Source organism: Geospiza fortis, unplaced genomic scaffold (genome assembly GCF_000277835.1).
Source record: "Geospiza fortis unplaced genomic scaffold, GeoFor_1.0 scaffold112, whole genome shotgun sequence".
Lineage (NCBI taxonomy): Eukaryota > Metazoa > Chordata > Aves > Passeriformes > Thraupidae > Geospiza > Geospiza fortis.
The window spans coordinates 141,367-156,059 of NW_005054298.1; the positions used below are offsets into that span (position 1 = coordinate 141,367).

The 14,693-nt window shown below is 45.6% G+C and overlaps 1 protein-coding gene across 1 annotated transcript in view; it reads left to right on the forward strand.

Annotated features, from left to right (window-relative positions):
* The window catches only part of RND3 (Rho family GTPase 3), a 101,938-nt gene extending 91,308 nt beyond the window's left edge, over window positions 1-10,630 (forward strand). Inside the window, exons 3-5 of the mRNA XM_005415992.2 lie at window positions 3,886-3,995; window positions 5,930-6,064; window positions 8,622-10,630. Coding sequence (XP_005416049.1) covers window positions 3,886-3,995; window positions 5,930-6,064; window positions 8,622-8,873 — 497 coding nt within the window. The 3' untranslated portion in view covers window positions 8,874-10,630. The remainder of the gene's footprint in view (window positions 1-3,885; window positions 3,996-5,929; window positions 6,065-8,621) is intronic.
* The last annotated feature ends 4,063 nt before the right edge of the window (window positions 10,631-14,693 follow it).

The following is a 14,693-nucleotide window of genomic DNA, read 5'->3' on the forward strand; positions in this document are numbered from 1 at the left end:
GTGGTAACATGTGGCAGTCTTGAGCTGTTTGGGAGCTCTGCTTCTTGTGTGAGGTGGAATATTAAAAGTTTCTCCGGGTTAAAGCTTCATCTGGGCCACTGTGAAGAAAAAAAGAATCTGTATTAGCTGCCTTTATCTACCATCTAATCTGTATTTATCAAGTTTTTTGGCTCCTTTGATATTTATGTTTCTTCTAGGACAGCAGCAGCTGTGGCTTAGAAATGCCATTAATTAGGTGTACATACCTGTGTCTCCCTAAAATGTGTTTTAGGGGGTTTCTTTATTGCTTGAACCGTGGCTACTCCAATAAAATCATTCTCAACAGGGCCAGAAATACTTACAACTGCTGGGGATTAGCAAGTAATTAAATCCAGAAGGGCCCTGGAGCTGAGAGTCAAGTTGGTTTTGCTGTGATTTTTGACTGTATACAATGTGCTCAGTGTCCATATACCGACTGAAATTAATTGGAAAGTTTCGTGCTGAAACCTTTCAGGAGAAAGCTGAAACTTGGAGGAATTAAAGTTGCTAATTCCCCAAATTCCCTGGCAGTAAGGGCTGCAAAGGAAAGGTCCAATTGCTGTCTTTGCCTCTCAGTTCTCTTGTGGAATTCTGTGATTTTTCTGGTTTTAATTGCCCTTTTTAGCAGGGTTTTCTTGTTACTTTTACAAGTGAATTAATAAGAATTGATACCTGGGAATGCCAAGTGCCCTCCCAAAGTTTTCCCTTGGAGGTGTGATCCTACAAAAAACTGTGAATGTTTTGATATCTCTTTGCTTAGAGATAACCTGCACTGAAAATCCACCTCAGCCATCCCAGTTTTTTTGGGGTTTTGGGTTTTTTTTTGAAGGAGGAAAACCATCAGCCCTGAATCAGCTCCTTGGAGCAGGCAGTGTTTGCTGTGTTTTCTGGGATAATTAGTGAGCCCAAGGGTTTGGGAGTGAGAATGCTGCTGTTCATCTGTTGTTCTTTCACTTGACTGGCCTCCATCAGGCTCCAAAGCCTAATTCCTGGTGGCTGCTTGCTGGTGTGGAAATAGGAAAGTCCTGCCTGTTACTGAGCCCTCCTGGCCTCAGGATGTGCAGCTGAACCCTCCTGGTGCCTTTGCATCTTCCAGCCAAACACCTCTCCCTGATCCAGCACCTCCAAGTGGTGCTAAAGCACCCCAAAATTAAACACTCTTCAGCTTTTAATGATGTAATTCTGTTCTTTATTAAGATAGGAGTATTTAAAGCTAAGCTTGGCATCCCCTCTAGGCCAAACCCAACCATATTGCTGGGGATGGGGTTTTATTTCAGACTAAAAGCTGAATTTTTGTTGGACTCTGCATGAAACATAAGGTTTCAAAAGCAGACCATCCTTAATGTTGCAAGTATTTTTGGCTGAAATTACTGAAGCTGCCAAACAAATTAAAAAATAGGAGGATTGCAGCTGGAATAAATGTCCGGCACAAAGGAAAATGAACTATAGCCTTATCAGCAACTCCTTGATAAGGCTGAAAAACCACCCATGTTGTCCTTGCCAAAAATGTTTTATTTTGCAGGAATAGAATCCCAAACACAAATAGGCTTTTTTTTTTTCTCTCCCCACAAATACCATGGCTCCAGTTCCACATTCTCCTTCTGTTTTCGAGGGTTGGCACGGCTTCAAATCTGCAGAGGAACATGAAAAAGAGGGAGCAGCCTGGCTGGGCTGTGCTGGAGTTGTCTGTTCAGACTTGAGCGAGCCTCATTCCTCACATTCCTGCCTTCTGAGGGTTTCTCTGGGCAAAGGCATGAAAATGCCAGCTTGAATAGGCCTGCACAGTGAGGGCTGCAGCCCCTCTTTATTTGCACAGGAATAAAGCTTTGGTTATAAATGAGAGCAGGAAATTTCCTTTGTGGATCCTGCAGCTCGAGGAGTTGAAATGGGCTCTGTTTGTTCTGCCACACACCAGCTTGGAGAAAAGCTGGGGAATATCCCTCCTAAGCTTGCTAAAAGTGCTTTTATTCCAGCTCAGCGTCTGAAATGGGAGAAATTCAAAGTAGGGGAGAAAAGAAAACCTTCCAAGCAAAGCAGGGGTGGGAAGGAGTCTCGGGGCTGGAGGTGGGGACTGTGAGCACAAATCCGTGTCCTGGACATAAATGGGATCCCTGGAGCTGCTGAGTGAGCCCAGAGGTATTTGTGTGAGGAATGAGTTTCTGGGTGAGGCTTTGCTGAGACTCCTTTCTAGGCAGCGCCCATTAAGGATTCCCTCAATCCTGCCCCTGCCTGCTGGAGCTCGGGGAGACGTGGCCGTGCTTTAATGTCACCCAGGTGGCTCTCAGTGCCACTTGGTGCTGCAGCTCCTCCTGTCCAGGACAAATAACCCAGCCTGGGGCTGCGGGGTGAATAACCCAGCCCTGGGGCTGCAGGACGGGGCTGTAATAGCAGTGCTGGAGATACTGGGCTGTAATTAGCGCTGGAAAATGTTCATTGATAGCTGCAGAGAGGAGTTAACTCCGGGTCACCTCGCTGAGATTTGTTCCCAACGTGTCATTTGTGCTGAATTCAGCTGAAGTGGGGTGTGAAGAGCCTTTTCTGACAGCTCTGTCAGATTGGCATCATTTACAGAGATGAGCATTCGAATTAAATCCTTCTCGTTCACCAAATTACCTTCTGCTACCTACTTTGGTAATGCTTCACTCCCCATGTGTTATTCCTCATTTCAAAAACAACATTCCTGGGATTCTTGCCTCCTTTCCCGTGCAGGAGAAGCCTTCCAAGTGAAGTCATCTGCGAGCCCTTCACACCATTCCTTGTGCAGCAGCCTGAGCTGTCTGTCAGGGCAAAACCTGAGCAATTCCTCTAATCCAGTTAATAATCAGAGACCTTGGCAGCCAATTAGTTCTGGAGAGCTGGGAAATCCGTGGGATAATGAGCTGATAACCCCCAAACTCCTGGAAGCTGGGTTCTTGTGGGGGGTGTTCCATGCTGTGTTTTAGGGGCTGCTGTGTTTTAGGATTTACAGAAATAAGGATGTATGGTGGGTGAGAAAATGAATGTTAAGCTGCCCATGCCCTTCCTTTTTTGGACCACTGAACTGGTTTAAGTTTTCTTTTAAATGCATAAAGAAATGTATTTTCCTCAGGAAGTGAAGCTCAGCACATTTAAGGCCAAACCTAATGGTGGTTGAGCAACTTCTTAGAAAAAACAAAGATTTTGGTTTTTTTTCCTTTTCTTTCCCCCCCAAACCTGTTGCCAGATTCACCAGATTATTAAAATACAATTTTTAACACTGGACAGATTTTAAGTTTTCACATCGTGATTGTTGTTAAGGAAAACAGAGACTCCCTCCGCAGGCCTGCAAGTAAAACAAGCACAAAGAGCAGCACTGTACCTACATCTGTTCCCCCAGATTACTAAATTAGCTTTGATCTTGTTGATAAAAATCTGGTTTATGGGCTAAACATAAACATTTATTGCAAGCTTTATTGGTTTTTTTGTGACAAATAACTTGAGTGCCTGCCTACAGGATTGGGATTTTTCCCTGCTGGAAATCTGTTTCCTGCAACAAGTTCTTCAGTTTGAAGCAAGAGTTTCTTCTGAACATTGCCAATGTGACAGCTAAAGATGCTTTTTGCACTTGGAGCTATTTGTTTTAAATTAGCTGTGAGACAAATCAAAACTGAGGAATTTCAAATCTGCTTTAGAAAAAGCCTTTTTGGGGTTGGAGAGTTTGTTCCCTTGCAGGTTAATGCTGGGCCTTAAACTTGAGCTGAGTGTTTCGCTCTCCTTGGGAGCATCCCGAGCCTTTGGTGGGTGATGGATCACTGCGGGGCTGTCTCTGAAAGCCTCTCCAGGCTGTCTGGATGGCTGCAGGAAGAGGAAAGCAGCAATTAAAGGAGATGTTGTTTGTTTTCCCTGCAGGCTCTCCTTACTACGACAACGTCCGCCCGCTCTCCTACCCCGACTCCGACGCTGTCCTGATCTGCTTTGACATCAGTCGGCCAGAAACCCTGGACAGTGTCCTAAAAAAGGCAAGTGTTTGAGCAAGCCCTGAGCACAGAGCTCTGCTGGACAAGCTCATCTTCAAATCCCTGCAGTGGTGCTGTTCCTACTCTGGAAACTTCCACTTTGTTGCTTTAAATGGAGCGATGACAGGAGGGTGCTTTAATTTGAGGTCATTTGTTTGAAAGGGGTGGGTGTTAATTGAAAACAAAAACTTGCTAATGGACACTTGGAGGCTGCAGGAAATTCTCATTCCTCAGCCCTGAGACAGCAAGGAATTGTTGAGGGTGGTGTGAGGTGCTGTAAGAAATTGTATCTCACATGTTCGTGTAACTGGATTGGGAAACTTTGCTGGGTAAAAATTATCTGCCAAGGGTTTGGACTTCTGCCAGGGCCTTACATAATTTGTGAGGCTGACGTGTGACGGAGCAGTGACAAATGCCTCTGGAAGGCACCAGCAGAGCTTGCAGTGGCACAGAAATGCAGCCCTGCCCCAAGCCCTTCATGAGATCACTGCTCCCAGCTTGTGGCACACTTCCCCCCAGCTCGAACACGGAATTTCCATAATCAAGCTCTGTGTTTGCAGGGTGGTCCTGGTCCTCTCCTTGGCTGCTGAGCATACTCAGCTTCACAGTGGTGGATTTGGGGCTCAGTGACCTGAAATTCCCTTTTTTCTGAGGCTGGGGCCAGTGATTCTTGTCTCACTGGGATCAAGTGCCTTACAATGCTCTGAATAGCCCACAAAAAATGCTTCAAAACTGCTCTGTCTGTATCAAAAAGCATCCAGAGCTGTGGTTTTCCTGTCCCTGCTAACGCTGGTTACTTTATTCTGCAAGGGATTGTTCTTAAAATGCTTTTAAACCCAAATTACAGCCTTAAATTTTAGGGACTATGATCTGTTTGGATTATGATGTGAAGGTTTTGGCTTTGAGTTCTCAAGATAACCTTGCAGGAAGATGAAACCAAATGAATTTATCCCAAGTTCTGTCTGAGGGGCTCCTCGCTGGTTCACCTGGCACAGATTTGTGTGGTTTTTGGGGTGAGAATGCAGCAATAAACTCACATTTAGCCCTGCAGCTCTGCAGACCTTTGCTCATGTGGGTCCATAATCTCAACTCATTCCCTCCTGATTAGTAAGGCAGTGGAATTCATGAGTGTGTGAGATAGGAAGATTTCATCCTTGACCAAGTTCTGCTGGAGCTGATGCCTTCAACAAATTACCTTGAAGGCAAATCCAGACATTACATAAAAATATTTCAGCCTGGGACGTCAGGACTGATTAAAGTTCTTACTCATTGCTTCTTTGGATTTAAACTTTAACTGTTGAGTTTTATCTTTTTATTTTGTTAGGGTCAGGATTAAATGTGTGAGATGGTAGTTTTTGTTTGGACTTGAATGTTTATTAGTTTTTATTTATATCACACTTTTACAAACTGTGAGCTCTACAGTATTTTTCTTTAACAAACTAAAAATGGGGTTCTATTTCTTTTTTTACAAGTTTTTTTAAGGATAAACTATTTAATTAAGTGAATATTATATTTAAATAATTATTAAATTTAATTTAAACTATTAAAAATAAATAGTTTAAATAGGCACTTAAATTCTTTTTATTTTTGACTTGATAACTAACTACTCGTGGCTTGTAATGTGGATTTTTTAATCTAATTACACAATACCACCCAAACCCATGAAGAAAGACTAGTTTTTTGTCTTAAAACTTTTATCTTGTTTTTTATATATTACTATAGTCTAAAACCTTAAGCTCTTAAGTTTTCTACTATGTGATATTACATGTTTCTATTCAAACTACACACCTATAATTTTAGAATTCAGAATTCCAATTTTGGAAGCTTTCTCCGCGGCCACAAGTCAATTGCAGTGTTCTCTTGGGGTTTAGTCTAAAAGAAAGAAAAGTCCCAAATTCTCAGCATCCCAACAATTAACAAAACTTGCAATTTTGCAGTGGAAAGGGGAGATCCAGGAGTTCTGCCCCAACACCAAGATGCTGCTGGTGGGCTGCAAGTCGGACCTGCGCACCGATGTCAGCACGCTGGTGGAGCTCTCCAACCACAGGCAGACCCCCGTGTCCTACGACCAGGTACGGGCCACCTCCTTTTCTGTCCCCCAGGAGGCAAGAAAAACCCCTTTGCTGTCCCTGGAGCCCTCACTGTGAGCAGCTTCTCCCTCACGATGACGCCAGTGCAGCCGAAAAGGCAGATTTGCCTTGGTTTGAAAACTGTTCAGGACTAAAGGAAAGCTTGCAGCCCAACAACACATCATAAAATCGTCCCTTTAAACATCATAAATTGTTGGCTTTTTGGTTGCAAATTGCTTTTTAGGTGAGTTGTTAAAAACTTCCTGCTTTTCTGTGCGTGCACACACCAAAAATGTAGCTGAGAGGTGACACATCCTGTTTATTCACTGACAAATTGGTAAAATTGCTGTCTGCAGACTTCAGATTTGAATGTTGTTTGACTTTAGAATCACGACATTATGTTGGAATATAGCCTGTCCCCAATTCCTTAAAAAACCCCTTTTGCTTCCTTCTGAAGGTGCAGCAACACCAGAAGGCATCTTAATTCTTGATGAGTTCTTTGCTCTTGGGGAAGGGAGAAGTTTGGAGGCAGGCATTAGAGGAGAGGAAAGGGAAAGGAATCAGGTCATGGGAGAGAGCAGGATGTAGGGAGCAGGGAAACTGCTCTGAGTGAGCTTCCCTTTGTTACTCACATGTGTGTGATCATTCATGGCAGCTGAATCACCCTGTGGGAGGCACAGTGGCACCTCCACCAGTCACCTCAGTGTCTTTAGCAACCAGTTTGGGATGGTTTCTCCCGCATGTTTACACTGGAAAATGGCAGGACTTCAGTAAAATCAAGTCTTTCCATGAGAGTGATCAAAACTCTGCTGGCAGGTGGATTTTTTCCCCTGGATTCACAGCTCAGCTTGTATCCCTGAGGAGCTGAACACAGCTGAACACAGAGGACACAGCTTTTTCTAAATTCCCTTGCCTGGAATGCAGTCAGAGCTTTCCCATTCCTCTGAACTCCAGCAGGAAGCACTGGGAGGGTAAGGACAGGCTGGTGACACCCTGCTCCAGCCTCCCAGTTCAGGCTGCTCCACCTGAGCAAACATTTCTGAGGCTCAGCTGAGCAGGAGCTGAGATGTTTGACTGTGGGGAGGGCTGCTCCCACCAGCTCCTGCTGCCTTATCAGGCCTCTCCCCTCTGCCACTGATAAGGGGCTGCATCACTGCAGGGCAGACAGGAGGCTGGATGCCCAGGGATTGGTGTCATCAGGCTGGCACTGAGGGGCTGGAGGCAGGAACAGGGGTGGCACCTCAAGGATGTGGTTGGATTTCGTAACTCAGTAAAGATTCATCCCTCAGAAATCAAATTTCCCTTGGAACAACTCCCCTTTTTTTTTTGCTTAATGCTGTATTGTGTTCCAGTAACAAAATCAAGGATGTGGTTGGTTTTCTGTAACTTAGTAAAGATTCACCCCCTCAGAAATCAAATTCCTTTGGAACAACTCCTGCTTTTTCACATAATGCTGTATTGTATTCAGTAGCAAAATCCACCATGGGATCCTGGGGTATTGTCATCTGTCACATGTTGGGTTGTTTGCCTTGTGCTGCTGGAACAAATATCCCTGCTTTGACTTCTTAAAAATCACTAAAGAAGGGCTCCTGTAACCCCTCATGTTCTTTTCCCCTTTTTTCCCCTGTTCCCTATCAGGAAGTTGATAGAACTCTCCCAGAACACATTTCCCTAAGAACTTTGCCCTCTTCCTGGAGCTGGAACAGGGGCTCTGCTCCAGCTCAGGGCAGCTGCTTATTCCTTAAGGCACAGAATTTCTCTTTGGAAATTTCAGCTCAGGAAATCCCCAGACTCATATTAAGGTGAAACTGCTGAAAAGGCCTCACGCAGACCCTTCAGGCTTTTTGTAGTTGTTTCCTTTTTCTCTCCCAGTTTGTGTTTATCAGCACAGCAGATAATGCTTGGACACTTGTTTCACTCCTCCTGCAAGCAAATCTCTGTTTATTTTCCCGAGTCAGCTTTGGCTTTTCCATGCAAACATTGCTGAGCTGGAATTGCGAGGATTGCTCAGAATTTTGCGCAACTCACATGTTCCTTTTTCCCCTCAGGATGCAAATATGGCCAAATAAAAATTAAAAATGGGCTCCTGTAACCCCTCATGTTCTTTTTCCCTTTTTCCCTATCAGGAAGTTGATAGAACTCTCCCAGAACACATTTCCCTAAGAACTTTGCCCTCTTCCTGGAGCTGGAACAGGGGCTCTGCTCCAGCTCAGGGCAGCTGCTTATTCCTTGAGGCACAGAATTTCTCTTTGGAGATTTCAGGCTTCAGCCTGGAAGCTGCCAGATTTTCCAGGAATTTCCCAGATTCAGGTTAAGGTGAAACTGCTGAAAAGACCTCACGCAGACCCTTCAGGCTTTTTGCAGTTGTTTCCTTTTCTCTCCCAGTTTGTGTTTATCAGCACAGCAGATAATGCTTGGACACTTGCTTAACTCCTCCTGCAAGCAAATCTCTGTTTATTTTCCCAAGTCAGCTTTGGATTTTCCAGCAAACGGCGCTGAGCTGGAATTGTGAGGATTTTGCACAACTTGGTATTGATCACATGTTCCTTTTTCCCCTCAGGGTGCAAATATGGCCAAACAGATTGGAGCAGCCACATACATCGAATGCTCAGCCTTACAGTCAGAAAACAGTGTCAGAGACATTTTTCACGTCGCCACCCTGGCGTGTGTGAACAAAACAAACAAAAATGTGAAACGAAACAAATCTCAGAGGGCCACAAAGCGAATTTCACACATGCCTGGCAGGCCAGAACTGTCCACAGTGGCCACGGACTTGAGAAAGGACAAAGCCAAGAGTTGCACGGTGATGTGAAGGAGCTGGGATTTCCTGGAGGAGGAGGAGGAGGAGGAGGAAGATCCAGGAGGGGTTGGAGCTCAATGAAGTCACAGCCACAGGGTGTTTAATGAGGGCTTTGCCAGTGCTTTCGTGGAGACTTCTCCTGCTGTGTGAGACTGTACTTAAGGACTGAGCAGCAGGAAGAAAAGGCTCTGAGAGAGATGGCATCAGGAATTTCTGTTGAAGACAATGCCAAAAAAATAATAATAATAAAAGGGAAAACGTTTGAATGTGCTGAGAGAAGAGAGAATGATTGGGAAAATAACCCTGCAAAGGAGAGATGTGATGGACAGTGCTTGTTTCTTTTAGTAACGCTCTGCTCCTGGATGCTACCACTTTGATTTCATTCAAATAATACTTTAATGGGATATTTTTTTTTAATGAAGACGTTATTAATACGCCCTTCTCATTAAGGAACTATCCCCGTGACCTTAGAGTTGGTTTTCCAAAGGATTTGATCTCATTTTTTTTTTAAGTAGCTGATTGTGAAAATGGAGAGGATACCGAGGCCGTGTGTGTCACCGAGAGGAGAATTTTGGAGTTTTGCCTTGCTGATCCACGGTGGGGATGAAGACAGCTGTTTGAGGATTCCCAGAATTCCCGTGGAAATGAGATGGATGCGGTTTTGGGGGGAGGGGAGTGGGGGCAAAGCAGCCCTGCAGGGCTCTGACTCGGCTGTTCCTCTTTGTGGTTGTGATGTGGAGTGGAGTTGGTGCCCAGTGCTGGTGTTCTGTGTGGCCTCGTTGCTGTAGGTTCAAGTGGGAGGTGCTGAGAGCTGTGATGGCAAATGGTTCGTGGTTTTCCAGCCCTGATCGATCCTTAAGCCTTACTGCCCACCTGGGGAAGCCCCAAAAACCCCCCTGGGCTTCTCCCAGGAGCTGGAGAGCCCATGGATCCTGCAGAAAGCTGCAGACAGATGCTCTTCTGGGATGTGGCTCACTGCAAAAAAACAATAATACCCCTCAAAAACCTGCAAATGAGCCAGCAGAGCCTTTTGTGGTGCTCCTCATTCTGGGGAGGAAAAGGGGTCTGATGAAGAACTGTGAGGCCTTAAGGGGTCCCCAGTGGGAACTGGATATTTCCCTTAGTTTTAGGATTAACCCAAAAGTATCCAGCCCCCCAATCCTGAAATGGGGTGAACTGGTTCAGTCCAATCCCTTTTTGCTGTTGTTACACTGAATTAAATCAGCCTTTTCCAATGGTTTGCAACTCTTCCTGACTCACCAAACTTCTCCCAAAGGAAGGAGACAAAGCTCTGAGCAGGCTGGTTTTTGCTTGTGGAGGACAAGCATTTCATTCCCAATGGTGATGCTTCATTTTTGAAGTGTTTAAAAGCTCTGTTCACTCGTGCAAAGGTAAAGATGAACTCATAATTAAATCTCAGTTCTGTGTGTTCCCAGCACTTTGTTTCATCTGAGAAAAGAAGACAAATCTCACTCCCATTCTGGTTATTTCCCACAAAAAAAAAAAAAGAAAAAAAGACATTTTTGACCACCATAATAAGCTTTTAACTGATGCAACAGTGCTCTTAGGGCAGTATTACAAAATAGCTGGTAAGTGCTTCTTTCTGTATTTAAATATTGTGGAAAAATAAGTTATAACTGTTATAAAGCAGGACATTCATTACTTTTTTTTTTTAATTGTTGAAGTCACTTTGTATGTTTGGTTAATGTTTCTGCAGTATTTATTAAAATACCATTTTTTTTCTTTGAATTAAAAAACAAAAAAAGGAATTTTCTTGTAGTGGAAATGGCCTTTTGTGGTAGTTCATTAATATTTGTGTGTTTTGGTGCATAATTGTGCTGGGGTTTGAATAGGAATCTTTCTCTTGCAACAGCCTTTTGGGCATTAAATTTTCCACTTTGCTGTGGGTTCTTCCCAGAGTTGTTTCCCAAAAATGCCAGAGGCAGAGGAGCAAAGCAAACACGTGGGGGTTGCTTTGCTTTGCCTCTCAAGCTGAATTTTCACATTTTTAAATTCAGCTTGCAGGTTGTTCTTTGCCAGAAAAACTCATTCCCAGCTGAGGGTTGTTCCTGATGCTGGTGCCACTGGGAGATCCTTGGAATTCTGAGTTGTCCTGGAATTCCTGTGTCCTCTTGGGACACAGAACCTGCAGCTCATCCTCCCCTCCCAAGGGCCTTCCTGGTGTCAAGATTGGAATTGTCTCCCTGTGGTGCTCTCATCTCAGAATTCCATCTCAAAATTCCATCTCAGAATTCCCAGCAGTTCATCTCCCTGTTCCTTGGGGCTGCCCTGGTGTTCCTGATGACCCAGCAGCTCTGTAGGTGCTGTAATTAATGAGTGAGGGGTTAATTAATTACCCAGACTACCCCCGTCCTTGCCATCTGAAGGTGTCTTGGGTGTTTCCATCTGTTGTTGTTGCTGGTGCTACTGAGAAATCCTTGGAATTCTGAGTTGTCCTGGAATTCCTGTGTCCTGTTGGGACGCAGAACCTGCAGCTCATCCTCCCCTCCCAAGGGCTCCTCCTGGTGTCAGTCCAGGCAGGAACAGTTGGAATTATCTCCCTGTGGTGTTCTGAGAATTCCCAGCAGTTGTTCAGCTCCTGTCCCTTGGAGCTGCCTTGGCGTTTCCCAATGACCCAACAGCTCTGTAGGTGCTGTAATTAATGAGTAATTAATGAGTGAGGGGTTAATTAATTACCCACACTCTCCCTGTCCTTGCCATCTGAAGGTGTCTTTGGTGTTCCCATCTGTGCCAGGTCGAGGAGCCCAACACAGCTCGTGGGTCACTGATCCGAAATTGAGCCAGCAGGAAAAGCTCCACTCCTCCTTCCTTGGAGCCTCTTTCCATAAAGGATTTTTTCCCAGTTAATGGTTCCTCTTGGAGGGTTTGTGGTGTCTTTATCAGAGCTGCAAACCCAGAGGAGCAGTTGGGCCACTCTTTTTGGCTTCATCCCAACCCCTGTGGTCCCACACCAGGCTCCTGCTGCTTTTCCTGGGATTTCTGTGTGAGCTGCAAGCTGGGCTTTGTGGCTCCTCTGCTCCCTCTGAGCTGCTCTTCCCTGCCTCCTGGTGGAAGAACAGAAATGTCTCTCTCTGGAACCTCCAGTTTGGAGCTTCCCCAAATTTTGTAGGAATTTTGGATGTTTCACGGTGCTCCTGGGTCACTCCCCAGTGTGGCATGGTCACAACCCAAACGGGGTGGGTTAGGAAGGTGCTGCTGAAGGACTCTTAAACCATCTCCAGAAAGGAAATAAAACTAAATTTAACATGCTGAAGTTGGGCTGTTTGATGGATATTTAGGGGGTTTTTCCACCCAGATTGGTGGTGGTTTAAAGCTCCAAGGGGATTTTGGATTTGGGGTCAGGTGCTGGCATTTCTCATCTTCACATAGCCAGCCTCTCCTAAGAGAGGGATTACTTGCTGAAAATCAAGTAATTATTAATTCTCAGCTCATTTCGTTTCTTCCTTCCAAACTCCTTTCTTAAAAGATTTATGAACCAGTTTTTCCAGGGATTCTCCATCTCATCCCACTCTTGTACCAGCCTTCCTGAAAAAGCTTTGGAGAGGCTGGAGTTGGAACAGTGGCTGCTGCCAATTTAAAAGCTCAAACAGAATATTTTTAATTTTTTTAAATTTTTTTTCCCCTGCAGCTCCTCCATCTTCCTAGCAGGTCCTAAAGTGTCCAAAATGACCTTGGATCCTGATCCTCGGGATCTGGCACAAGGGATGTTCTGCCAAGTGTTTTTTATTTATCCTTCCTAAATGATCTTGGAGGATGAGGGATGAGAAATCATCTGAGCAGGAGAGAAAAGATCTCACTCAGTTTTCCAAAGGATCTGTGAAGAAAGAATTCCAAGTGGGGAAATGGGTTTTTAGCCCTCCACCCACCTCATGGCACAAATTCTGGGATGTGCTCCTAAATCTGCCTTTGCAATTTGCTGTGCAATTCCTTGTTGGCAAGGAATTCCCAGTTTTTCACTCATGGAAAGGGGATGGATCCTTTCAGGATGGTTCCTGCTCTGCCGTGGTCACCTGTCCTGCTCTGGAGGTGGCACCAGCTCTGGGATCATTCCCATGGGAATGAGGAAGGGATGAGCAAAGCCTCTAAACAAAACTTTAATCCCACAGCAAACAGAGACATTCCCTGGTTAAACTACCTTCCTGGGCTCCTTCTCCTGGGAACACCCCCCTTGGAGCCAGTCCAGGTGCCATTTTGGGATAAAAGTTACCATTTTACTCACTTTACAGCAAAATATAAAATATGGATGGGGAGCTAGCAGTATCCCCCTGCAGTGTGCATTTCTGAAATAAAGGGGAATTTCAGTGTGTTTGCAGTGAAATAATGGTGATAATATTGAATATTACGAAATATTTACAGATATGGGGTGAAGTTATGCCCTGTGGGCCTGGGCGTGTGGCCTCAGCCAGGGCCACCTGGATTTTTGAGGGAAAAACCCAAAGAAAAGCTTCACCCCCAGCACCAGGAGGCTCGACTTGAGCAAACACCCGAAGGGAAGGAGCAGAAGGATAAATAAACACAAGGGCTGGAATTCCAGGGCTGGAATCCATGGCAGCAACTGGGACTGGAGGTCTTGGGAGTGCCCTGGGGTGGGGGGCAGAGGATGCTGAGTCAAATGCTCTGCCATGAAAATGAAAAATCAGCAGTGACACCCTGGGACAGCTCCAGACAGATATGACAGTCCCTGGAGTGGGAAGGGAGAGAGGAGAAAGGAGGTCCCGGGCGCCATTTTGCGATGGCAAGGTGAAATTGGGCGTCATCGGGCCTAAGATGGCGGGTCCCCTCACGGGGCTGGCGCCATCTTGGCTCATTAAACCAGATGGGGGAATTGGATCAGAGGGTGTAGGAAGGAGGGTTAAGTTCGGGTGTGACCTCGGAGCTGAGGACAAGGTGACAGCAACCACTGAGGGACTGGGGAAAGGGAATGGTACCACATGAGAACCTCACTCTATTTCCTACAACTCTGCACCTCGTGGCCTGATCCACAGCGATGGGAATGTGTCCCTTTTCCTCGGGAATGTATCCCTGCCTCAGGAATATGCCCCCTTTCCTTGGGAATGTGTTCCTGTCTCAAGAATATGGTCCCTTTCCTTGGGAATGTGTCCCTTTTCCTCGGAAATATGTCCCTGCCTCAGGAATGTATCCCTGCTTTGGAATATGGCTCTTTTCCTTGGGAATGTGTCCCTTTTCCTTGGTAATGTGTCTCTTTTCCTCAGAAATGTGTCCCTTTTCCTCAGAAATGTGTCCCTCCCTCGGAAATGTGTCCCCTTTCCTTGGAAATGTATCCCTGCCTTGGGAATGTGTCCCCTTTCCTTGGGAATATGTCCCTTTTCCTCAGAAATGTGTTCCTGCCTCAGGAATATGTCCCTGCTTTGGAATATGGCTCTTTTCCTTGGGAATGTGTCCCTTTTCCTCGGGAATGTGTCCCTGCCTTGGGAATGTGTCTCTCCCTCAGGAATGTGTCCCTTTTCCTCAGAAATGTGTCCCTTCCTTGGGAATGTGTCCCTTTTCCTCGGACATGTGTTCCTGCCTCGAGAATATGGTCCCTTTCCTCGGGAATGTGTTCCCCCTCCTCGGGAATGCTGATGGCATCGAGGGCCGCACCATTTTCCAGAGAACAAAAGCAGATCCTGGGGCTGCAGGGCATTTTCTGCCCCCAGAGTCGGGACCTCCCAAGTCAGGGGGTTGGAGGTGGCTGTGCCGAGTTTCACGTTACTCCGAGCGGAGCCATTAACCTCATCCTGGCTGGAATAGCTGCAGATTGGATTCAGGACTTGCCTTGAAGCAGACGTGACTCATTTCTTGTCTGGCGTG